This window comes from Notothenia rossii (assembly GCF_949606895.1).
Source record: "Notothenia rossii genome assembly, chromosome: 8".
Lineage (NCBI taxonomy): Eukaryota > Metazoa > Chordata > Actinopteri > Perciformes > Nototheniidae > Notothenia > Notothenia rossii.
In genome coordinates, this window is record NC_136906.1 from 53,717,080 (window position 1) to 53,742,357 (window position 25,278).

Genomic DNA, 25,278 nt, shown 5'->3' on the forward strand with positions numbered 1-25,278 from the left:
CAGCTCATTATACATCCAGTGAAGGGCAATGTGGTATAGCATAACAACTGTGTAGGCCCTTAAGGCTACTAACAACTTGTATTACACGGCTTAGTTTAATACTCGATTCTGATTGTAAATTCTTAAAGGCCCTGACACACCAAGCAGTCACCAGAGAACTCACCGATGCTGACGCCGACTGTTCTCCTGCGTCTTGGCCATGTTTCACACTGTAACACACCGCAAAGACTTCAGCCGAGTACATACGAACTGTGCATGCGTGAGTGGCAATAACTCTCCTTACCAGCAGGCGGCGGTAGTGTGTATTCGTCATTAAAAACAGGCAACAACCGGAAGACAGAGAAGAAGAACAGACTACGTGATATAAACAAATAGCGTGTGCGTTCCATTTTCACTCTCGTCCATCGAAAACATGTTTCGTGCGGTACTGGAGCTATCAGCCATTGGAATGTTGCTTGTGGAAGACATTCTCAAGCAACCGTTTTGCTTCTCATGCATTGATTCGCTAGCTGAACAGCCAATAAGAGTGATTTTTTTGTCCGACTGCCTGTGGCCGACGCACGGCCATGAAAGGCCAAATAAGGCGTGTCACGGCCGACGGTGCGGGACACACCAAATTGAGTTTGGGCGACAGGGCACGCTTCGTCGTCCGACTATCGAAAACGGCCGATTTCGGCCTGGTGTGTCAGGGCCTTAACATGTGACACGTTGTTAATACAGTACAGACCACTGTCAAGGACTATAATGAAGGTTGCTAAGGAGGATCAAGAAAGAGAAAGGAAAAGAGGTTAAAAGACGGAGCGCTGGATGTCAGATAAATTACCAGAAGAAGGCAGAGAGGAAGTAAACAATAACAGGACACGGAATGGGCTCTGTAGTTCTGTAGTATATGGCCGTGTACAGGCCCGGTTCCAGAACAAAATGACTCATGGTGCCTCTGAGATTACAGGGGGCGCAGCAGTAGTAGGTTTACATGAGCAATAGTGGCCGGCAACAGCAATGAAAAATAGCATTGATGGTCCCCAATGAACATATTATGGCATTTGTTATGTTTTGAAACCAAGCAAGTGAGAACATTTCAAGAGAGTTAAAAGTGCAATCCTGAAATATTTCATATAGTCCAAAGTGGACTATGGCAAAGAAAAGCACAAAAGCTTCAAAACTGTACTGATAAAAGAAATGAGAAAATATTGTAAATCAAGGCACATATTATTTGAACCAGCTCATGGTTTGAAATGGCAAACATTGAAAAGCAAAAGTATTATTAAAACCATGTACATCATCACCTTGGTCCCATCATATACGCTGGGAAGAGAATATTTACTGTGCTTGAAAACTGGTTCACATCATCATGTGAGGTTGACTTTGTGACCTGGAGAACATTTCAGCTGCAACATCAGCTCGTTGATAAGCTTGGGATATGAGATCTTTTTGTAGCCATTCGTGGTGAATGCATCTGTGCTATTGTATGCATTATTTTTGACCCAGCATTTCTACAGGCATGGCAGAATATGGCACTATTTTCACATGAATATTCTAGCCATTGTCTATTTGTATACCACGAGCTGCAAAATGACCGCCTAACCCCACTGTACAGGCGGGTACTTGTTTAGGTATACCTGGGCAGGCTTTGTTTTGCCGTGGTATCCTGGCACCTGCGGGCCGCAGAGGGGTAGCGTAGTTTCGGGCGACGAAGACTGCTGCTCCGGGGGCGAGGGCGGCGAGTCAGGCGGGAGTAAGCTAGTGTCCACAACGGAGGGTAACGTGATGTCCCCATCCGACCTATTGCTACTGTCTGCAGTAGATGCAGTGTTGCTGGCGTTTAGTGATGGTTGCTTTAACCATGTTCGTATAAATGATTATCCACAGATGTGTATCACTGCTGTGGAAGCACTTTGGAAATGATGCATGCGCAGCGGAGCAGGTCACACGCACCTGACAACATTTTTTGTCTTTGTATTTTTTGCTCCGTTCTCTTTTTTGAATAGAGGGTGCATAACATTCAACTGGGGGTGCAATGCATGCCTATGCACCCTCGAAGATCCCAACGTGAAGCCTGAAGGGTAAACACCAGGTTTACTAATCTACCCGCACAATTTTCTGGTTTCGGAATGTCTTGCGATGTTAGTACATTCTTAAAAAACAAAACGCCATTTAATTTCGGGTTTAAATGTGTTGTAGCTGCGTTACTGAGCATTGTAACGGGTAATATATTACCCACATTTCATAAGTAATGCGTTAAATTAATTTGTTACAGCAAAAAGTAATATATTACTTTTACTTTTTTAACGCGTTACACCCAACACTGTTGGTCATGTGCACGTTCGTTTGTGTTGAAGAAGGTGCTCTGTAAGGAAGTCTGAAGGAAGATGCAGATTTTTTCCGGTTGTGCATTTTCAAATTCTAGCGCACTGGAGCTGGTTTCTCCAAAATGACCTACCCCATCTTTAATAGAAATGTTTTTTAAATATATTTGTATATATCTGAGACCTATGCTATTGCCTAAAAATAGCATGATAAGTGAACTTTAAGGACTAAAAACATGCAGTTTGGTTATTTGGAGACATTTCAGTGACCGTTACGTGCAAATGTAGTTATGTCTTTAGCCTTGTCATAGTCTGCTGATTGTTCAATGTGTACTCTACCTCAGTCTTCCCCAGTGCATGCTGGAACCTACTAAGTATGAATGGCTATAGACAAATGTACTTATACACACATAATGTATGTTATTCCCGACTTTATTTAGTGAAGGTGTGATGTGGACTTAGTGCTGCTGGAGTTTCCCAGGCAGCTGTTTTACTGCCTGGCTATGTGACTGATTGGATCATTGGGATCATTAGCAGTGGCTACTTTTAGCATGAGTAACTACCGTAATTTTCGGACTATAAGGCGCACCTGAATATAAGCCGCAGCAGCTAAATTGAATGATGTGTACATATATAAGCCGCACTGGACTATAAGCCGCAGGTGTTTTAATGTTTAATTACCATATATAAGGGTTCGTGCACAGAGGGGATTGTCGGGAAAGAGACGGCTGTTTGAGGAAGCTCCCATTTATTAACATTAAAACAAACAAGTTGCATATTTGCATAACGTATTCAAGTGTTAACATTTAGTGCAATAGTAGCTACAGAACATGTACTGTGCTGTGTACACTGTACTGTATCACATAGCGTTTCAGACACACAAACTTTTCAACTTTCAAACTTAAACGGTGCGCTCCCAGCGCACGTACCGGCAGTGATCTACAGCAGTGGTTTTCAACCAGTGGTACGGGGACAAACTGTCTCGCTCTCGTAATGTCTGTCTGTCTTGCTCTCGTTCTCGTTCTGTCTCTCGTACCACTCTCGGTTCCACTTTTACTTTTGCGCGCTACCTGTCTCACTCTTTTCCGGCCTCCAGCTTTTCCTGCTGGAGTCCGCCGCTTAAAGGTGGGGGGCGCGGACCGGCCATAGAGCCCATAGAGTTAAAGGTGGTGGACTGTAACCTGTAAAATCCATAGATTTAGGAGGTCCCCTAGTGGCCGTTAGCTGTAAAAATCCATAGATTAGCCGCACCGTTATATAAGCCGCAGCGTCGAAAAATGGGAAAAAAGGCGCAGCTTATAGTCCGAAAATTACGGTAGTACAATCTTGCACTGAGCCCCTACCTACAAAGCCATTGTTGTGGTCTTTTCCTGTGTCTCTTCAGCTCACCAGGGGCCTCATGTATAACGCCGTGCGTAGGATTCACGTGGGAAGGTTTCTTACGTAGTAGAAATCCGAAAAATAGGTACATACATTTTCCGATTCACCTAACATTGCGTACCGGCGAGGAAAGTGCGTACTGCACTTCCTACGCCGGTTTCCCTTTATAAATCACAACCGACTCGAAATGCGGTGCAGCTTTTGCGGGCTTCACGTAACGCCCATATTTGCCTATAAATAGTCAAAGAAACGCCCTTTCATTCATTCATTTTGACTGACTTTATGAAGAAGATCGCAGGAAATGACGACAGAACAGCTAAAAGAGACATCTCACACCGTGTCAGATTTTGGTTATTTTGGGGAGGCCGAGATAAATCATATTGTTTGGTGGATGCAGTTTGAACCAGAGTAGCAGCATGGAGGTTGGATCGTCACCAAAATAAATAAATAAGTGGTCCGAAAAAGGTTAATGACAAAATAAATACACATAGCCTTCCTCAGGCAGTGTGTTTGTACCGGGGACAGGAGACACCCCCTTGATGAGAAACTGTAAGAAATGATCGGGGAATCCCTCCGGAGTGGAGTCATGACGACTGGATCTGAATTATTTCTTTGTATTTGGTGATTTGTGTCCCAGCTGTCGATCAGCTATCGATCAGCTGTGCTCAGCGTCTCCACTGCAGCCTGTGCATCTCAACCCCCCCCCCACCCCAGCAACTCTATATCCACCAGTTAAAGGGAATACAACTAATTTGTTGTTATATTAGCCTACAATTTAACACATATGGTGTTCTTAGTTTCCATACCTCCTGTGTTTTACGAGCGACTTATCAAGTATTGGCAAACGGCATAAAACACGATTAAACGTGATAGTATATAAAACCATGCTCGTATCTTCAACCTATAGAAATGCAAAACGGCGTCAGTTTAGACGTAATTCTGTCCTCCTGCTTACCGCATCATAACATTAACACAACATATTCGAGGTGGTTTTAAATAACATATCCGTATTTATTTCTCCAAGTTATGTTTTTGTGTGCACTGAGGAGTCTCAAACAGGCGTTTGTTTAATCATTTTAAGATTGCCTTTAATCAATGTTTGAAAATGAATTCTTCATATATGATAAATGAGAGGTAACATTTTATTTATGGTATTATTTCCACATATTTCTCTCCATTCTTCCTTCTGCCAACGGTGTCGCAGTTTCTCGTCTCTCCCGTTTTTGTGCTCAGTGCGTACGCATGGGTTGGAGTTTGCGTGGAGGACCGCACATTTTCCCGTCAAGTTAGTATTTTTATAAATCGCAAACATTGCGTAGAAACTGGCGTACGCTATTTTTTGAGCGTATATCCCTTTTTATAAATGAGGCCCCTGAACACACTTCTCACACACTTTTCACTTCTCCTTATGTTATCTGAAACTGATGCATATTGTTTCACATGTTGCCTTTCTGTTCCACTTCACAGTCTTGATCAATCCTGTAACTCACTTGATAAAGACAAATGCTTAAGATTCTAAATGTAATTTTTTAATAAGAGGCTTTTTGACAAACATTATTTGATCTAGTTATTATGTCTAATGTCACCTTTACCACGAGTGTGTCTCTGACAGATCTTATTCTACATGTGTTGTTTTTTAAATGAATATTTAAATAGATGTTTTGTATGGTAATGCATTTCTGAGGAAATTGTGATTAAACCACGGCTACAACAGCGAGCATAAATGTTAGTCCAGCGGCATAGTAAAAAATACGAAACCAATTGTTCAAATTGTTATAAAAGCACCAAAATTGGCACACATGTAGATTAATATATTCTGAACATTTTTGGATATGGAGGCATTCCAGATTAGCCCTGTGGAAGATATGGCGGCCATTTTGAAAAATGGCCGCCATTTACCATTAGCGTCATTACATAGACTTCATTATGTGTCGTTAGTATGGTGCTAGATGGGCCAAAATTCATTTTTTTTACATCAGAATTAACATCAATAAGTGTTTAACAGATATTTAGATGAATCTTCTCAAAAATGGCCCCCAAACTGGCCGCCATTTTGTGGAAAAAGTGGAAATTTGATGAAGATTTCAATATTCGATGACATAATACCTCTAATAACCAGTACCTGATTTCAGGAACACACTTTAATTGCTCAAGTTGCTTTTTTAGTTCAAATTGCTGGCAAAATTGCAATGGAATGGTAGTCAAAATAATACACAGAGTACGGGGAGTTTACAGTATGGTCAGATTGTAGTTATATAGTCGACCAAAAGCCCAGTCTCTAGGCACAGTACTTAGAGTTATACATTTATGGATATATCTAATATAAATGAACAAATCTAAGTGGATTCAAGAAGAGGACACAATAAACAGTTGCCAATACAATAACTTTCAGTATTGTGTAATCATGCAGTACATACATGTAATACAATAACGTAGCTTTTGCCACACTATAACTAGTAGCGTCCATCCTGTTAATTATGAATCTGAGCTTTTCAAATCTGGTCACCAGGATTATGAATGTCTACAGATCATAATGTTAGCTCGCAAGTTATCTGTCCTAATCTACTGGCATTCGCCTTCACAGAAACACAGACCAGTGCATTGCAGTGAAGCCTTCTTGCACTTGAAGCGGTTTCTGCAGCCTTTCTTGCATCCGCAAGACACCAGCTCATAGCAGGTCTTGGATGCCTCAGGGAGTGTGGTCCAGAGTGGTGTGTAGGGCCCATCATCACTCCGATGCCAGCCCCAGTCTGTTGGTGGAGGGAGCACGGGCTCTGGTACCAATGCCTGGCCCCAGACATGACCACCCTGAAGGGCAGATCTCTTCACATGCTGCTCCAGAGCAGCGTAGGTTGGCGGGATGTTCTGAACAGAGCTCTTCTTTGCAAAGAGCTTCTTTCTCACCTTGTTGACGTCCTTGCATTTGCTTGTGCGGTCATACAGGAGTATTACAAACCTCTCGATGACATGCATTGTGTCCTCTTGGAGGCTTGTGGGTGCATTTGCCAGACTCAGCAGGGCATCAGTGAGTTTCTTGAGACGTACTGTGTCTGACAGCTGGAGGCTCCTGTGTCTTGGTTGCTCCCTGCTTCCGCCTTTGCTTGACACTGTTGAACTTGAGAAGCTGCGCAATGGAAAGAGCTGCTTGTGTCGAAGAAGAATGGCTTTGGTTCTTGATGCTGGGGCCATCCAGCACCATATTTATCATTGCAACTAGTACGTTTGGCACAGAGTTCTCCTGACAACCGCCTTGGAATGATCCACTGAATCGGTCAGTGTCTTCAAACATATATCGACGAACTATCTGTGCAGCACGCGCAAGGTGAACTGCCTCAGTGTCACAGTCTTGCTCGCAGGCTTTGCCTAGCGCTTCACCAATGTCTTCATCAAACGCTAGTAGAACATCTCAGCCTTTACTCTGGGCTCTCAGGCCTGGTAACTGGGCTAGCAGGCGCTCTTTCAGCCTTGTGCAATTAACTTTTTTGCACAAAGCAACCCCGAGCTGTTCCATTCTTGTCGTGTATAGCTTTGCAAGATCTGCGAGTCTGAAGACTGGGGCGATGCCCTCTTCTAGGTGGGTTTCCTCGATATACAGGACCAGTTCAGCCAGTACGATTCTTGACATCACACCTTCATGGTCAGTTTTCTGCTCGGCTTCTACAGTGGTCTTTGCACGATAGTAAAGAGCCAACAAACACTTGGAATGGTACTTGGCCTCCAGAGCCACCATATCACCCATGCTGAGCCTGGCCAGGAGTTCAATGTCCCCAACTTGCGCTGCACACTTCCGTACGCGTGTGTCCACCTGGAAGGTTGCTACTTCATGTAGGGTCTCTGTGCCAGACTCTCCACAGAAAAAGCAGGAGGCGTCGCTGGAAGTGGCTTCTGAAGAAAGTGATCTGGTGCGCTTGCCTGGGACATCGTCACTCCTACCAACTGCTGAGCTGCTTGCGATGGGTCTCTTCTCTGCTCTTCGTAGCATTGTGTTATTGTATTGGAGCCAGTGTTGGGACTAACGCGTTACAAAGTAACGCGTTACTGTAACGCCGTTATTTTTGGCAGTAACTAGTACTCTAACGCGTTATTTTTTAAATTCAGTAACTCAGTTACCGTTACTACATGGTGCGTTACTCCGTTATTTTTTGTATATAGTCTCGGCTCCCAGACGTTGGTGAGCGGCGCCAACAGCGAGGCGAACAGAGATGAGAACTGTACTTAAGTACTTGAGTAAATGTACTTAGATACTTCCTGTGTCACATGCGGAGACGCTTTGTGGGCGTGTTTGTGTTTAGTTAGCCTACTAACAATACTATCATGGCGACGGCAGAGCACAAGTCGAGTTTCTTCGCATGGAGATATGCTCACTATTTTACTTTTCTCGAGCATAAAGAAAAGAATGTGTTAGTTAAGTGTAAGTTGTGTCTTGGCGGGTCAAAGATCCTATCTACTGCTCAAAACAGCAATTCCAATCTGTTAAAACATCTGCAAAAACAACATGCTGGGACGAAGCTATTAGTTAAGACCACAGACCCAGAGCCATCCGACGCCACCCCACCTCCACCTCCACCCAAGCAACAGCGGCTGGATTTCAACCGAGGGACTGCTAGTCAGGTGAAAGTGGATAAAGCCATTGCACGGTATGTTGTTGAACACGTGCAGGCTATTTCTACAGTGGAGTCACCCGCTTTCAGGGAGCTAGTAAGCATGATACCATGTCCGGGCGCCACACGGGACGCAAAACGTTTTCCAACTACCTGGAGAAAGAATATACCAAAATGGATAGCGAGCTAAAGAAAACATTTGAGGGGCCGGAATACATCTCGACCACCGCAGACATTTGGTCTGTCCACAACAGAAGCTTCCTCGGGATAACATCTCACTGGATAGACCCCACCACTTTACAACGCCAGAAAGCTGCGTTGGCCTGTAAAAGGATAAAGGGTAAGCACACGTACGATCTTATTGCTAGTGAGATTGACCACATTCACTCTTTGTATGGAGTGTCAACAAAAGTTACCTCCACGGTTACTGATAACGGCTCTAACTTTGTGAAAGCCTTTGCCATGTATCAACCGGAATCGCTCTCTGACGACGATAAATTGGCACTTTGAAACATATCTTTGTTTTTGTATAGACCACATTGCTTAGCAGAGTTCAGTGATGCAAATGCATGTCAAGTTGATCAACAGATTGTATTATTCTCCAATGCAATAACAGTACTTAAATGAAGGCTATAAGGGCATTAATGGGAGCTTTTTTTTTTTGGGAGCCCTTTTTTTAAGTAACTAAAACGTTACTTTTCACAGTAACGCATTACTTTTTGTTGTAAGTAATCAGTAAAGTAACTGAGTTACTTTTGAAATGAAGTAACTAGTAATGTAACTAGTTACTGGTTTTCAGTAACTAGCACAACACTGATTGGAGCATACATGTTTTATGCCACTTGGCCTGGTGGGCAACCATTGTCGCCTCAACACCTTGTCCTTCATCTAGTCTCTGTAACTGAACAGTTCTTGGCAGTTTTCCTAGTTCATCAAACTTGACCAAGTTTGCAGCCATTGTCGTGTATCCACTCCCAGGGTCTCGGCGTTTAGACAGTACTGGGCAGACAAGTGACTCTGTTGTCTCCTCTTGACATACAAGACACAGCTTCCAGTTTGTCTCAGGAGGTGTTGTGGGAGTACGTTGCTCAAAAGTATCGACCAGTTGGAACTTCTTTGCCATGGCTGCAGTTCTGACAACGCGTCTCTGATGTCAGGTGGTGCTGCTGCTGCTGCTGCTGTAATCCACCACCAGTTGAATGGCCATCAAAGCCTCACCTGCAAAGACACAAAACACCACTGTAACCACTACCACAACCTACTACTACAAGTACCATGACTACCAACACTATACTATTACTGCAGCCGCCGTCACTGCCACCACCGCTGCCGCTGCAAAATTCATTTTTCTTGTAAAATGGTAGCCATTTTGTCAAAATGGCTATCATCAATATTTGGTAAGCACACAAGTATGTGTAATTGTACAATACTTATCACCTCTAGCACACTTATCACCTCTTATCTAGCATCCACAAAAAGACAAATTATGGTACATATTCAATGACGCTAATGGTAAATAGCGGCCATTTTTAAAAATGGCCGCCAAATCTACTACGGGGAGAATCTTGAATGCCTCCATATCCAAAATTGTTAAGAATGTATTAATCTACATGTGTGCCAATTTTGGTGCTTTTAGAACAATTTGAACAATTGGTCTGCTATGCCGCAAAGTCGTCTGCAAAATAACACAATATCCAATTTCTTAATTTCAATGTTTTAAATAATTTGATCTGAGTAACTTTCCTTTTGATGTATTGTAGGGCGTCCTAATCTTAAACATAGCATTGTTAAATATTATAATATTATTTCCTGCTACTGATTGATCAGGAGTTTGAGTAGTAAATGCATCTATATTTAAAATCGAGTTAAGAATGAAAAAAAAAAAATACTGATTTTATTTTGTTGACATCTTATAGTTTGAATGATAACTATAGTATGATAGTAACAACTAATTATGCTGCATTTAATGTTCATTTAGCAACTTTTTTGAAACAACTTTTAAGCCTCTTTTCTGAAACTATCAATCTATCCTGATATAAAGATATTAGTGCGGGTAACTGATAATCTTTAAAGGAAAATCTGGTTCCTCTGCTTCCTCATAGTGCTCCTTATGGCATTTAAAATATTCTCTGGGCCTGAAAGAACACAGCCAATCAGAGACAAGTCTGTGGTTCCATGTCAATCACTGCCTGCCTGGGAACTCCGACCAAACTGTCAAACTAGGCAGGGCTGACTAAATATAAATCCAATCGTTGCAGTGTCTGTGTTTTTTCCTCAAATACTGAAAAAGTATTCTTTAATGTATGTTAAGCTTTAAAGTGAGTAAGGCTGACTCCTTCTGGTCAGTTGGTCTATTATTTTGTCGTTATGCTCAAGTTCAAATAAATTGCTATTTATCAGGCCATAAAAATGAAAGCTGCTATTCAGTTGATTTAAATCCCAGTTCAACACATGGTTAGGGAGGAATCAGCTCCGTCAACACTGATACAATCTTCTGCACCTTACAACCCACTGTCTGTCTGCACTGCCTGTGCTTTCACCTGTCCTTTTTGTCTTGATATGTTATGTATGTTTGTTTCATGGTTTCTTTATCAACATGTCCAGTACTCTATGTTGCATGTTTTTATTGATTGTGTTAACTTGTTATTTTAAATGAAATGTGTCTCAATAGGGTGATTTATCAAATCTTTCCAGGGACTTCAGATGAAAAATAGCCTCTCTATTTACAGATTAATGTACCTGTACCTGTGAAATAATAAAAAATCAAATCCAATATTTCCGGCGGCCTGAGGTGTGCGCTTGGGTGTGAGTGAGTGTGTGAGAAAGAGCTGAATCACTCAATGTCTCTTGATTCACTCTGAACAATTATGCTCATATAATGCACAAAGTTGGCGGTTTTCTAGTCGGGTTCCAATCAGATCTTCATTAGGGTTATTGAAGCGAGTTGGGTGCTGCAGATTAGCTCCAACGAGTCAGATGTGTTGCGTATATGAACTGTGGCCGCAGCGCATTGCTACTACACTACTGGGCTTGGGTGTGAACATAGACAGTATTGCACTTTATTTATTGTCTTTATTTATTGTCTTGTTTGATTCTGTTGGCTTATATTTTATTTAATCAATAAGGTATTTATATAGTTTTTCCCTTCAGTTATGCTAAAGTCTTTTATTGCACTTCAAGTCTAAAGTTTACATTTTAATTGTTTGGCACTGACTTTTCCTCATTGATGTTTTATGTTTGACTTAGTTATGTTTTACCCTCCTTTTAATGTTTATTGATGTTCACTGCTAGTGCTACCTCAGAAAGTTCATTTTTATACTGAGAAACTGTGCCTTGAAGCCATATCAAAATGTTGAATTGTTCATTCAGGGATTCATTTCAGAAATAAAACCAGCTTGAAATGCTATTTTGGTCTGTTACTCCTTTTTGTTTTAGTTTCTGTTACCTTGTAGGTGGTTGTACTGTTAAGTAACTTGAAAAATAACCATAATAACCGACATGAAAAAATAGCGTGATATATATCGTCTATCGTGATACTGCTTGAAAAATATCGTGATAATATATTTTTCAATATCGCCAACCCCTAGTTGCAGGTATCAATCAGTATTAAGGCTGCATAGTTTGCTCCAGGTAATACTTGGCTTTGATTGGATGGTTTACTTTTGGGAGTTTTGGCTCATTTCTACTGTCTGGATATAGTGACGTGATAAAACATAATCTTTATAAAAGGTACCAAATGAACCATTTAAAAACCAGGGGGGAAACAAGCCTTATGACTTATTCCTGTGTGTTTTTTTGTTGTAGGAACTGAAGAAGGAATCCAAAGAGGTCAAGGAAACAAAGACTGAGCCGAAAGAAGAAGCCTCTCTGCCTCTAAGGAGAGAGAAGAGCGCAGGAAACGTGGCCAACCTGGTCCAGAGAATGAGCACCATCGGCATCCCCACCGGGGGCTTCCTGCCTCAGCCCCCAGCAGCTTCAAAGAGTAAGATACAGTAATCACATGTGTATAACTGCCTGGATGAGTTGTGGTTTACTGCAATGGGTCAACACAAATATGTTTTCACCTGTGTGTGCTGTCTGTGGGCTTGTGTGTCCTCTCATGCATATTTGTGTGTTGCATACCAACACCGTGTCCAGTCTTGCTCAAAGATCCTATCATGAGTTTTTTCTTTGTCTTTTTCAACCAAGCTACAGTTTCTATTCTTACATAATGGCAAGGTTTTTTTAGGACCTCAAATAGTTCAACTGCAGGGAAAAATGCAACTGTAAAATGATGCTAATGGTGATGTTTTGCGTTTTGAGCAATACAAATTGACATACAGTATAATAGGACAACTGGCTAAGGATGGATAGATCATCTACTAATTGAAGAAACAGTGATTCCATTCATTGTCATTAAAAGGAGAATAGAGTGGTGCAGGAAGGACCTGGAAATGAGTCAGTATTTGTCAGTATTATTCTTCTGATTCCTTTGTCTCAAAGTCACTGGTTTTTAGTTCAGTTGTTTGTGGTTAGATGCCTGAAATAAGATCTGTGGTTAACACAAGCTGAAGAGATTTTTTACTTCTTGTTCTACAGTATCAAATGTGTAAGTAAATACCCCACTGATTAATGTCTGAAGCTTATGAGTCTTACAAAAAGTGATTGTGACGGGAAGTCATGTGATTATGATGTAGTCCCTTTATAGCCTAACATTAGATTTCTACTTCTGGTGATTGCATTTACGCTTCAGAAATCATTAAAGTGGTGTTAATGTAGGTAATGATCCTGCCCAAAAACGTGTTTTATGCAATATTTCCCAAATCCAATAACATTTTTTGTTGATGGAGCCTTTGTGATGCTAACATCCGGGGCGGCCTACATAAATAGGTCATCAACGCACAACTATGTAGCTGGTACACATTCAAAGTGAGCCTACCGTAATTAACAATGAGCTAGAGTAGATGCCAATTTTGGGGCTAACCCTCTTCACTTTAATCAGCAGGTGGCAAGACATGGGAACTTGGCCTGAGGCTTGAGGAGTTGTAGCTGTATTCACTGACAAATAAACTGCTTACGTTACTGCCAAGTTCATATTCTCCTTCATAGATCAGCTCAAACACATGCGGCATCTTTTGTTGCATTGCTGAAAACGTCTTTAAACACAATCACACCAATACTACCTCTTGTTTAGTGGTTATATTTTCAGATAGTTGAGCAGGGTGTGCCTGCTGCCTGCCACAGACTCACCTTTGGAACATTCTCAGAGCATTTTTAATGCTCTGCTGCTTCCTTGATTAACCCTTTGCTTGCTTGCCAGTTCTTACACCGCCCCCTTTTGACATTTGAGCAGAGATGAAAACATGCTCTTCACACAGCCGAGCCCTTCCCTTTTGATTAAACTCAGACTTGCACTAACCAACATGCACATGTGAGGCCATACAACAGGTTCGTTAACTAAGCTGGTGATTTGTTGACCCGCCTTTCACAGAGCCTAAAAGGAGACAGTGCAAGTCTCTGTTTGACTATCAGCCACAGAATGAGGATGAGCTGGAGCTGAAGATCGGAGACATCGTAGACATCACTGAAGAGGTATTTAATGCATGCTTTGTCTTTATGCATGCTTTGTCTTTATGCAATGTAAATGTCCAATATGTGTACGACACTTCTGATAACAGTGCTTTTGGAGAAGCTAGGAGGAGTATACATGTTTGAGATATCTGCCATGGCCTTGCCTTTTTCCATTGGTCACCTTTTAGTGTTTTGGATAAACAATCTATTTTTGGTCTGTAATTTGAGACACTGTTATAGGTGTACATTACAACCACTTTTTAACCACTGAATATACACCAACTGTTAAATAGTTATTTGTGGTTCTGCAAGTCAGAACAGGAAAGACACAGGATTGTTTTTTTTTTATAAATTAAAGGGATGTGTGTGTGGAAAAATATACTTAAATTCGTAGGCACATGCAAAGTATTTTAAACACAAGAAACACTGTGTAGTAGTCAATTCCTGACTCCTTTCATATTGTCGGTAAGCGAGAATGCATTTCTTTTTACATATGTAACGTGTATCAAACGCCACAACAACACTTCACAATGTGTCCAATGTATTAAACTGAACAGACAAAGCAGTTTAGTTTACTTTTTTTAGTCTACCGTTCAAACCCTCCAAATAGAGGCGATTTTTGTTGGAATTGCAGAAAGAGGTTTTGATTAAGTGCGTTATAGGACAAAAAGTAAAATGGCTGTTTCTATCAAAAGAGACTCCAGTGACGTCCAAGAAAGCATATTGATTGTATGTTAATTTATTATAATTACTTTTATTAATAGGGATTTAGACATACTTGTTTGGACATACCTGTCTTCAATGATTATCCATTTACTTTCCCATTAGCCTGTCCACCCTGGTTTAATGTTTTCATGTATCTGTGCCAAGCAGATCTGCAAGAGATAAATACCACAATCATTTTCATTGTGTCACTGAGAACAAAGCCAGATGTTAGTGGGTGTTGCAGTAGGTTGCATTTAAAATGACAAAAACATTACCATGTCAGGTGGATTATATCTCCTAATGTCCTTTCTGTGCAGGTTGAAGAGGGCTGGTGGAGCGGCAACGCGAACGGCAAGTCAGGACTGTTTCCCTCCAACTTTGTCAAAGAGCTGGATGCCTCTGGAGAGGAGGGGGAGTCCAACGACACGGCGGCAGAGGAGACTGGTGAGATAGCAACTGCAAACAAGATGGGCCTCATTAGTGTGAATGATGCAGCTCAGTTGGGATCAGACATTAAAAAAGGTATGCTGGAAATGTATGTTTGGTTAGGGACGATACCAGAAAATCCCAAGGCAAGTGCATTTGCTTGAAATAAGCAAATTGACTGAATTTCTGGTTCTTCTTAAATGTTACTGTGGCTGTAATCGCAGATGCTATGCGCACAGTCTATTTCTAATACCTCTGTCAGACTGTTAGACTTTGGAGAACTCGTTGAGACAGAACATTTTGAAATTGTTGTTTTTGTTTCATTATGATGATTATTATTGTATTGTACGTGAAGTGTAGAAAAGGTGGTGTTCAGATTGTCATTGCAGGACAGGTGAAACAGGTCTCAACAAGCAGCTTGGCTGAGTGTTCAGTCTGCAGCTGGATGTTTCTGAGCCTTTTAGTCTGCTAGTTATATGACTGGGATCTACTGCTGTGTATGAGGTGTGTGTACACATGTAAGGATCTACAGCTTGAGGTTAGATATTAAGGGATTACATTTAATCGCTACAATGTGAGAACATATAGTGTAGGGTCAAATATCATAACTGCCTTTTACAAATTTGCTACTTAGCTACACATGGGGATCCTGACCACCCTGTCGATGTTCGTCTTTCCGCATATTAGACAACAATGTACTAAATAAACCAACGACTTGACTTACAATATTGATTTGAAAATGGTAAATTAATTTAAAGGGTACCTATCATGAAAAAAGCACTTTTGTATGTCTTTTATACATAAATATGTGTCCCTGGTGTGTAAGGAGACTCACAAAGTGTCTGAAAATAAAACCCTCTCTATTTTCCTCCGTACCCACTTGTCTAAAAACGGGGGTACAACGGAGCTGATCCAGATTTGCGTCCTATATAACGCAACATCTTAAATGTGGGCTGGCTTTACGCCCACGGCCCTATCAGAAACGGCGCTGTATCAGAATCAATGCACGACTGTTTTGGACGTAATATGGTCTTTGTTTACATTAGCAAGCATTCTAACACTCAGAGCTAACCTGTACTGGAAAGAGTATGTGTAAAGAAGCAGGAAATACATTTAACTGTCCTTGTGGTGAACCGACGAGACAAAAAGCATTTGAGCTGCATGCTGTTTCAGAAATAATCCTTGATGTGGTTTGGAACATGATATGGTGTTAAATCACGGTATTGTTTAGCTGACAATCTGCCGTAGAATCTGCTGTAGAATCTCCCGCATGAGCAGGCATAAGCTCTGCACCCTCTGTTTGGTATTTTGAGCAAAACACTTCTTAGACATCTTTTTTAGTCCTATGCTATTGCCTAAAAATAGCATGATACAGATGTAGCGATTCATTTCAGACAGTTTGAAACGCGAGGGCCGTGATTGGTACGTGATCTGCCCTCGCTCAAGGGAAAACCTCCAGCTTGACTTGAGACCGCCCCCGTGATAGATAAATGAAATTATAATGAAGCCAGCTGCAATGGATCATTGATCCACCAAGGGGTGCAGTGGGGTTCCACACTGGAGCTCATGTGAAATAAAGTCAGATACAGTACGCTGGATGTACAGCGGAACTTTGTTAAGATCCATATGTCACGGATATCATACTACTGTGCTAAATAAGAGACATGTAATCATTTACAAAACATCACCATGTTGTTATTTAACAAAATAATGTTGTTTAGTCGAAAAAAACAAACAGGAGGAAATGCAGCCCGGCTCTCGATTTGTAATCCTAATTTAATCATCTTCACCACGATCATTTATGTTTATGTTCGCCGAATTGACATGAAATCACTGACACGTATGAATATACTGTATTCAACTTCATTAAAACGTTATTAACGTGCCTAAATTCAGTAATTCACCAAAAATATGTATATTTTAATGGAGCCTCGTCGGCAAATCAGGATCCCAAAGTGTAGCGGAGGGATCCTTATCTGCATGACGGGTGCTATATTCCCCATAAGGAACAAGTCGCTGCAAATTATCCCGCTTATTACACGGCCACATTCTCAACAAAGTAACGACATGACTCCCAGTATTAATTTAAATGCTTTTATGGATTTAGAAAATGTTTTTATTGATCTAAAAAATAGTTGTATGTATTGATTTAAATTGACATGCATCCGCTAAGAAAAACAGTCCGTTGTTACAGTTGTTTAAACAGTCTGAATGAAACGGCAGCTCTCAGCTGTGTATTTAAACAACTAATGGCCCATCAACCACAGCTCTCTCCCCCCCCCCCCTCCGCCCCTGATCTTTCTTCTTCAGCAGCTAAATTAACTGTAGGTTACTCTGAGTGAGAAACTTACAGTTAGACACAACACTGTCATTGCAAGTGACCCTCAGTTAGTTGACTTTTATGTTCAACTGCTAAATTCGTTACTGATAAAAAAGGGCTTGTACTGTACCTAATTACCTTAACACTAGAACCGCCAGAGGTTTTTGCATAGGCCTACCTAAACCCGTCAAATCCCGCTATTAGAATGCAATTTTTAACAACATAGGGTGCTACATAACACACTTTCAGGAAAAGTCACGGACTGGGAGACTTTAATATTTTATTGAAAAAAAGTTACATTGCACACACACAACACACATCACACAAATTGACCCGATTGGCGGTTCCAGTGTTAAATAAACTCACTAATTAATGAAACCAGTTCAATACGCATTACTCTTATTGTTATCATTCTTTATGAGCGCAGAAATAGTCTTAAAATCAGATCTGTTTTCTAAATGAAATCTGACGGCAGGCAGTTAGCCCTGATCACCTATGATAAATGCGCCGCACCTAATCGCTGGCCATTCAGCCACAGACACTGTTTGAAATGGGGGGGAGCCAGGGGGAGCTTGGCTCCCCCGAAGAGGGAGGGAGCTCCCTTGATGGCTGACTTTGAGATAAATAGGGGGAGCCCCAAACAATCGTGCATATTTGTGTCACACAGATTAGAAATGTTGAGTTTCTGTAAATAACAGATCTTGAAATAAATAATACTTATTGTTCATTACAGTTTCTGAATATTTGTTTTATATTTGTGAATATGTCTGGGTGTTGCCATCTTTACGTGGCGGCGCTGCATTCTTACTTAAGTTGCTATGGTTACGGCGGTGATGCCGGCGCGGTATTTGAAATGTTCATATTGATATTTTGTTAACTCTGGCTTTATAATAAAAAATATGGCAAAACGAAAACAGCCAAGCGTCACAGCTTTTGGATTCGCTTCAACAACGGCCACAGCCGCCGGCGTAGTGACACCGTCTGTAGTGACACCGTCTGTAGTGACACCGTCTGTAGTAGTAGCAGAGTGTTTTTATAGCAATTGATCGAATCCGCGCTGCTGCGAGTTGAGTAAAGTTAGAACAATATGGCAGATTCGGATTTCACGGATCAATAACTGATGAACAAAACGTTATTCAGACACAAATGACGTCTCCTAAGTACCGTGATAAGGTTGACAACTATAATCACATGTTGATAAAAAAAAGGCAATATGCGCCGTCCTCCGAGCTGGACACATTAAATTGGTCTCTTTCCGCAGCCGGAGAAGAAACGAGTGCTCAGGGACCGTCTGCAAAGTGCAACACCGAAAAAAGAGAATACAATAATATTCAATCACTTCACTATTATAAAGTATTACTACCAAACTCACTACACACATCAATAGTCTCCTGATGCTCATACTACAGCTGAGAGTTTGGAAGAATGTGCTTTTGAGTAATGTTGGGGAATATTTATAGTGTAACATCTTCAATAAATATGGCATCATCTTCAATAACGTTACTATTATACAGTATATTTCTACCTAACTCACTACACACATCAATAGTCTTCTGGTTGTCAGACTACAGCAGAGAGTTTGGAAGAATATGGTTTGGTTTTGATTTCTTATATTGACAAATCCAATGGCTCCATCATATAGATCAAATGTGACCTGAAAAACCTATGGAATATGTAAACATAAGTGTTATTTTCTATAATATACAGGTGCAAAACAATAATTTCATTTACACAGTATTCATTTTTTATTTTTCTCAACAGGAACAAGAAAAAAAGGGAAGCTTATATTCTAAATGTATTGGTTAAAAAGAATTATTGATTGATTGATTGATTGATTATAATAACGCTGGAAGTTGCCTGTAGACACAGTTCAGTCTCCTTTCTCAAGCCTACAGTACTAAAGGGATGCAAATACTTTGAATAATCAGTAGCTCTTGCCTGGCCATCTGCTCTTGTGTAACGTCTAGGATTACACCCATGATCCAGGAGGTATAGACGGTTATTGAAAATTATGCCATGATTTTACATTATAAATATTCACCAAAATTATTCAAAACCATATTCTTCCAAACTCTCTGCTGTAGTCTGACCACCAGGAGACTATTGATGTGTGTAGTGAGTTTCGTATAAATATAATGTATAATAGTAACGTTATTGAAGATGATGCCATATTTATTGAAGATTTTACATTAGAAATATTCACCAAAATTATTCAAAAGCACATTCTTCCAAACTCTCTGCTGTAGTCTGACCAACAGGAGACTATTGATGTGTGTGGTGAGTTTGGTAGTAATAAGCTGTATAATAGTGATTGAATATTATTGTATTCTCTTTTTTCGGAGTTACACTTTGCAGACGGTCCCTGAGCACTCATTTCTTCTCTGGCCGCGGATAGAGACCAATGTAATGTTTCCAGTTTGGAGGACAGCACGTATTGGCTTTTTTTGATAAAAATGTAGTTCGTTGTCAACCTTACCACGGTACTTGGGAGACGTCATTTGTGTCTGAATAACGTTTTGTTCATGAGTTATTGATCCGTGAAATCTGAATCTGCCAATATCGTTCCAACTTTACTCAACTGCTGCTGCGCCAGCCAACAGAGCGTGCGTGTGATATATTTAGTAGCAGGATGTGCACTGAATAATAGGGCTTCCCCGAAAGCAAATGGGTAATTCGAACACTGGCCACAGAGCTCCCTCTATACAAATCAAACTGTAGACGGTGTGAAAGCACCTATTGTTTTAAATTATGGTCAGAATGTGACCTGTGAGCCTTCTGAATTACCGTGGGACAGCACATTCTAAACTAAAATGTTCAATCAATAAAGTAACATCTTATCTTATCTTAATACTATCTTCATATTAATAATAATAATAAATCATACAGTATGTGTCCGAAAGGGAGCAGGAGGAAGCAAACACAAAAATATACAAAAAATATATTGCATATTAAAGCAAACGATTGTAAAGGTAAAAGTATGAGCATAACAAATAAAGAAGTGTAATGTAAACATTTACATTATTATTATGATTATTTAATATATAAAGACTATATATTATTGAATCACAAGATTAGATATACTTTAGTTGATCTAAAATATCGATGTGTTCAAATGCTCTTCAAAACACAACTGAAAGTCCATGAAACTTGTCTTTCTGTATTTGTGAATGAAGCGCCATCTCCTGGTTAAAACCTGAAATTGAAAATCTGGCAACGCCCTCTTGGAAAATAGTGGGAGGGCTTAACATTCCTCTATACTGGTCTTACGGCCCGTCTACACTACAGGCATGAAAAAATCTTGAAGCTGGGCGTGTCTGAAGCTTGGCGATTTTTTGCGAGCAACCAATCACATGAATCTCCCGCCCCCGACATACAAAGCAATAGCAATGTTAAAACGAAGCAAACTGGATATAAACTCTCCAAACAGGCGAAAAAAATATCAGTTTCACCCACTGTCTCTGCCACCTCCCTCCATGCCTGGTTCCTCCGGTTTGTATCCCGGTAAATAGTTCCGGTCGTAAAGAACCGGGTGATTTGCTACCGTAATATCTCGTTTGGAATATGAGGAAATGAACTGCGGTCTGGCTCTCCCAGCTTGCACGTGGTTTGATTGGCTGCGCTTGCACTGGCGGGATTTGCAAAAACGGGATTTGATTGGCTGATGCCAAGCATCGAGCCTCAAAAGTTGAACATTGTTCAACTTTTGATGCCGATAGATGCTCGTGATGCTTGCAAAGCCATGCTATGCTCCCCACAATGCAGTTCGGCGAAGATTACAAATCTTCTACGTCACCCCATTCAAGTGAATGGGCGAAGCGTTGAAAGCATTTTTTGATGCCTGTAGTGTAGACGTACCGTTAGGCAGGTCGTAGGCAGGAAGCTGTAAGCTGTAAGCTGGAGTCTGAAATGAAGTGCTACATCTGTAGGTAACCTTTAAAAATGATCGTATTGTTTCCGCTAAGATGAAAATTGTCTATTCCACTGCGTACTAACAGCTGGAACAGCAACGTAACTTAAAAAACAGCAGCACTGATCAAGGTTTTCTGTAACTGTCCAACAACTGTAACTGTCTGTTCACATTTAGTTTTCCATGAACCAGTCTTTAAACGCTGCAGAGCCCATACCGTGTTCCTGTTAGTGTTCACTTCCTGTTTGTCTGTCTTCTTTGGATATGAAGTGGTTACATTTAAACGCAACAATGTGAGAACATATCATTTTGTGTCAACTATCATACCATCGTTTCCCATCATGCATCTGTTTCTTTTTTTAATCAGGTCTTGAGTATTAACATTCTAAAAACTGCTACTAGGTAGTTTTGATGAATTCACAATTTGAACACCTTCTTGTGTCTTGAAGCGAAAATGTCTTATTCAAGATCAGTTCTAATATACGGTATAGAGTATTGCAGCAGGAGGCCAAGCAGTAAGACTGGACGCTTATTAAATCACCCCCCATCTCACCCTGTTTTATCTCCCCCGCAGATGGAAGTGGAATGGAAAGCGGCTCCACCCCCACATCCCCTCAGCCCGCCTCAGGGAACGGAGTAGTTGCTCAGCCCAAGAAGATCAGAGGCGTGGGCTTCGGAGATATCTTCAAGGAAGGCTCGGTCAAACTAAAGGCCCGCCTGCCGAGCCCCGACATAGAGGAGAGGAAGGGCAGAGTAAGTGTGACGCAACCTCTAAATATATACAGTATCTGTGAAATAAGACATGTTGTTAGAGCTCAACTCAATAGAAAAGCAATATGTCCTTTTTAATATAACAACGTATTTCACATGAAATATTAGCAACATTACGAAAGTGAAAGTTAATTGAAAAGTTAAATGATCAAAACACAAACCCATTTTTCAAATTCAGAACAGTAATTGAGACGGCAACAATCTTTTTCATTGAAAAGATACAGAGACTCATTGAAGTTACTGATAGACATTCGTCCTTTTTCATTTTACAAGTTCCAGGCAGTGTAGATTTTCAGCCTTTTTTTTTTTTTTACACTTAACAGTTGGGGCCTTTATCAACATAGTAACCTTTTTTTATTTTTCCAATATTAAAAGTAGTCGCCAATAAAAAAAAAATGCTGCACCCAACGTTTTAGTTCAGCCATCCTGAGCGCTTGGATGTGAATATATCTTAAGGAAAAACCTTTAGTGATGTCACTGTGGAAATCGAAGGAAAACCAGTTATTGGCCCTGTCTTTCAAATGGAAACTATCATAAAAAAGACCAAAAGCTGATTTGTTTGAGCGGATTAGGAGAGCACCCTGGATGTTACTGCCGGCGAGTGTTTTATCCCCCATACACAAGTTTGAGAGCATATTCTGGATGGAGATCACAGTGAAAAAACAATGTCAGACAAATATATAGTAGCACAAACAGATACTAAACGGCAAGGTTGCGATGCTAGTCTGTCTTGGAAGAAGTGAACGTAGTCATAGACACATAAAAATACACTATGTGGACATTTGTCATTTATAAGGACTTCGCTAAGTCTATGTTTTGGCACATACATTATGTATTTGAAGAGACATTATGTATTTGAAGGGACTCCTGTTCAGAAAAAAAGTCTCAGGGGTGAACTCTGGAGCACTGTTGTGTGTGACTCAGAGTGAGACCACAGCCCAGTCAAAACATTGAGTGAGTCAGAGATATAGTGACACCTCTTAAGGGGCCAGTGTACACCATAAGAACTGCTTGCTATTGTTAATCTTCTGAATCCCCGTTCCTTCACACCTTTCCAGTGTTGAAGTTTGCGAGCGTTTTGGTTGCTTTCCATACAGAAGTCTGTCATTTACATCCACTCCACTCCAGCTTTCTATAGCTCTCTTTTGTCATTCATTACAACTATTTCTCTCTCTGTTTTGAAATGAGTTTCATCAATCGAAACACTTTGTAATATTCCAGGAGAGAAAATTGGCCTCATATTTGAAAGATATCACATATTCCCTCCTCTATGACGCCCATCTCTTCACACAGATCATGTCTGAGAAACTATTTTTTTCCAGCATCACTTTACACCAACTAGTTTTAACAAGAGAATACAGAGTCAGGAATATTTCAGCATTCAATACATACATCATAAAGTTACTTTACAGTACATTTCTGTTGAGCGCTGCAATGTTCTCCCGACTAGCCTTCTGTTTGTCGTGGTGGTTTTCTACCTGAATGTGTCGTTTCTCATCCTTTACCTGTTATTACCAGCAATGATCTAGTCAGAGACATGAATATCTTAGATTTTTCATTTTCATTCAGTCGGTGATCTTTTAGTTGAGCTGATAACATCTGACTGTTTCCTCTTAACTTTTCTCTTGCAAGATAAAAGGTCTGGCCTCAGATGCAGCAATGTATGCAAATCAGATGAACTGGAGCCCAGCACATTTACATGAATAGTCTCAGTAAATAAAATATATGCAAAAATGTTGAGCTCCTGACAGTTATCTGAGGCAGACTATATAAACAGCCGCCAGGCTCAGTAACATCTCATAAATCTATACGAGATATGTTTTATCTATGTAGTGTATTTCTATGCTCTTTTAAGTTTAGATCTATGGCCATGCATACGCAAAACATTTGGGGCTCAGTGTTCTGCCCAAGCACATTTGGATATGTAGACTGCAGGGGCTGGGGATCAAACCCCCGACCCTCCGATTGGTTGATGTCCATTTTCCCCCTGAGCCACAGCCAGTGTTCTGACTAGAGTTTCTAGAGATCGGTTGTTTAATGCCCACACTAAAGGAGCAGACCCAGATTGACGTGAAGTGTCTGTCTGTTGTGAATACACTTGTTTAGCTGTCATCAGCACATGCACTCAACATTACATTACTTGTTAGACACTTTTATCCAAAGCGAGTTACATACTCAATACTGTGGACAGTCCCCATAGGAGCAATTTGGGGTGAAGTGTCTTGCCCAGGGACACAACAACATGCTGACTGCAGTGGGGTTTGAACCTGTGACCCCCTGATCCCAACACTTACGGACAACCACTACGCCACACGCCCCCCATAACATTCAAACAGGAAATACCACTTATAACCATTGACCATTGAGGGAAGCAGGATTTATTTTTTATAATTAGTTTACTCCTTTGCAATTGAAAATAAAAAAAGAAGGACAATCGGATCATTGGCTTGTAAATATAAACTTGCAGGTGTAGCAGGTGATAACATGAGCTCACTGATAAGTTCACTCCGATCTGAAACTCTCTCCACTTCTCCTTCTCTCTCCTCACCACAGCCCTCACTCTTTTTCAAAACTAACATGGCTTCCTCACTTTCCACTCCTCACATCTCCCCACATGTCGATTCTCTCACACTCCTGACAGCCTCAGAACCCCCTCTGCCTGCACTAGTATCAAGTACACAAAGAGTCTGGCATTCTTCTGTCTGTTTATGATGATTTTCTCTTACGCAAAGTGCTATTATACTAATATCCAATTGTTAGTGTTAGGAGTTATTTTCGATGTATTAATTCCTATTGGTACCATAGCAAAGTTATACTCCTTAAATGTTTCTTATTTTAGTTACCTTCTTTTATTTGCACAGTCTTAGAAACTATAACATTACACATCCCTTGTATAGCAAAAAAGGTACAAGTTGTGTAACTTTTCAACATTAAAATGAATATTCCACTAATATTTAAGATGACATGCAATCTTTAACACTCTAAATTGATGCGCCTTTGCGTTCAAATGGGATTTCCGCCTATAGAGGGCTTGTTTGACCTTGCGAAAAAACAGTGACCCTCTTTAGAAAGCTCATGTTGACATGTTGACATTTTTTCACATATCCAAGTTTTTCATAGGCATTATTATACTAGAAGACATGAGGGACATTTTTTGTGCATAACATCCATACACTAGTGTCGGATGCTGTTGGTTAGCTGATAACCAACGTGCGTGTGTGAGTGTGATAAGGCAAGATGCTGCGCGCCTTAAGCTGCGGTAAAAAAACAAATTTGAGAAGCAAATTCCTGATGTTCTGCATAATGTCTACA

General features: G+C 40.7%; 1 protein-coding gene across 1 annotated transcript in view; it reads left to right on the forward strand.

The window, feature by feature from the left end:
- cd2ap (CD2-associated protein) overlaps positions 1 to 25,278 on the forward strand; it is a 123,901-nt gene that overhangs the window by 30,572 nt on the left and 68,051 nt on the right. The window contains exons 3-6 of the mRNA XM_079643084.1: positions 12,092 to 12,269; positions 13,758 to 13,858; positions 14,860 to 14,986; positions 21,770 to 21,948. Of these exons, the coding sequence (XP_079499210.1) occupies positions 12,092 to 12,269; positions 13,758 to 13,858; positions 14,860 to 14,986; positions 21,770 to 21,948 (585 nt within the window). The remainder of the gene's footprint in view (positions 1 to 12,091; positions 12,270 to 13,757; positions 13,859 to 14,859; positions 14,987 to 21,769; positions 21,949 to 25,278) is intronic.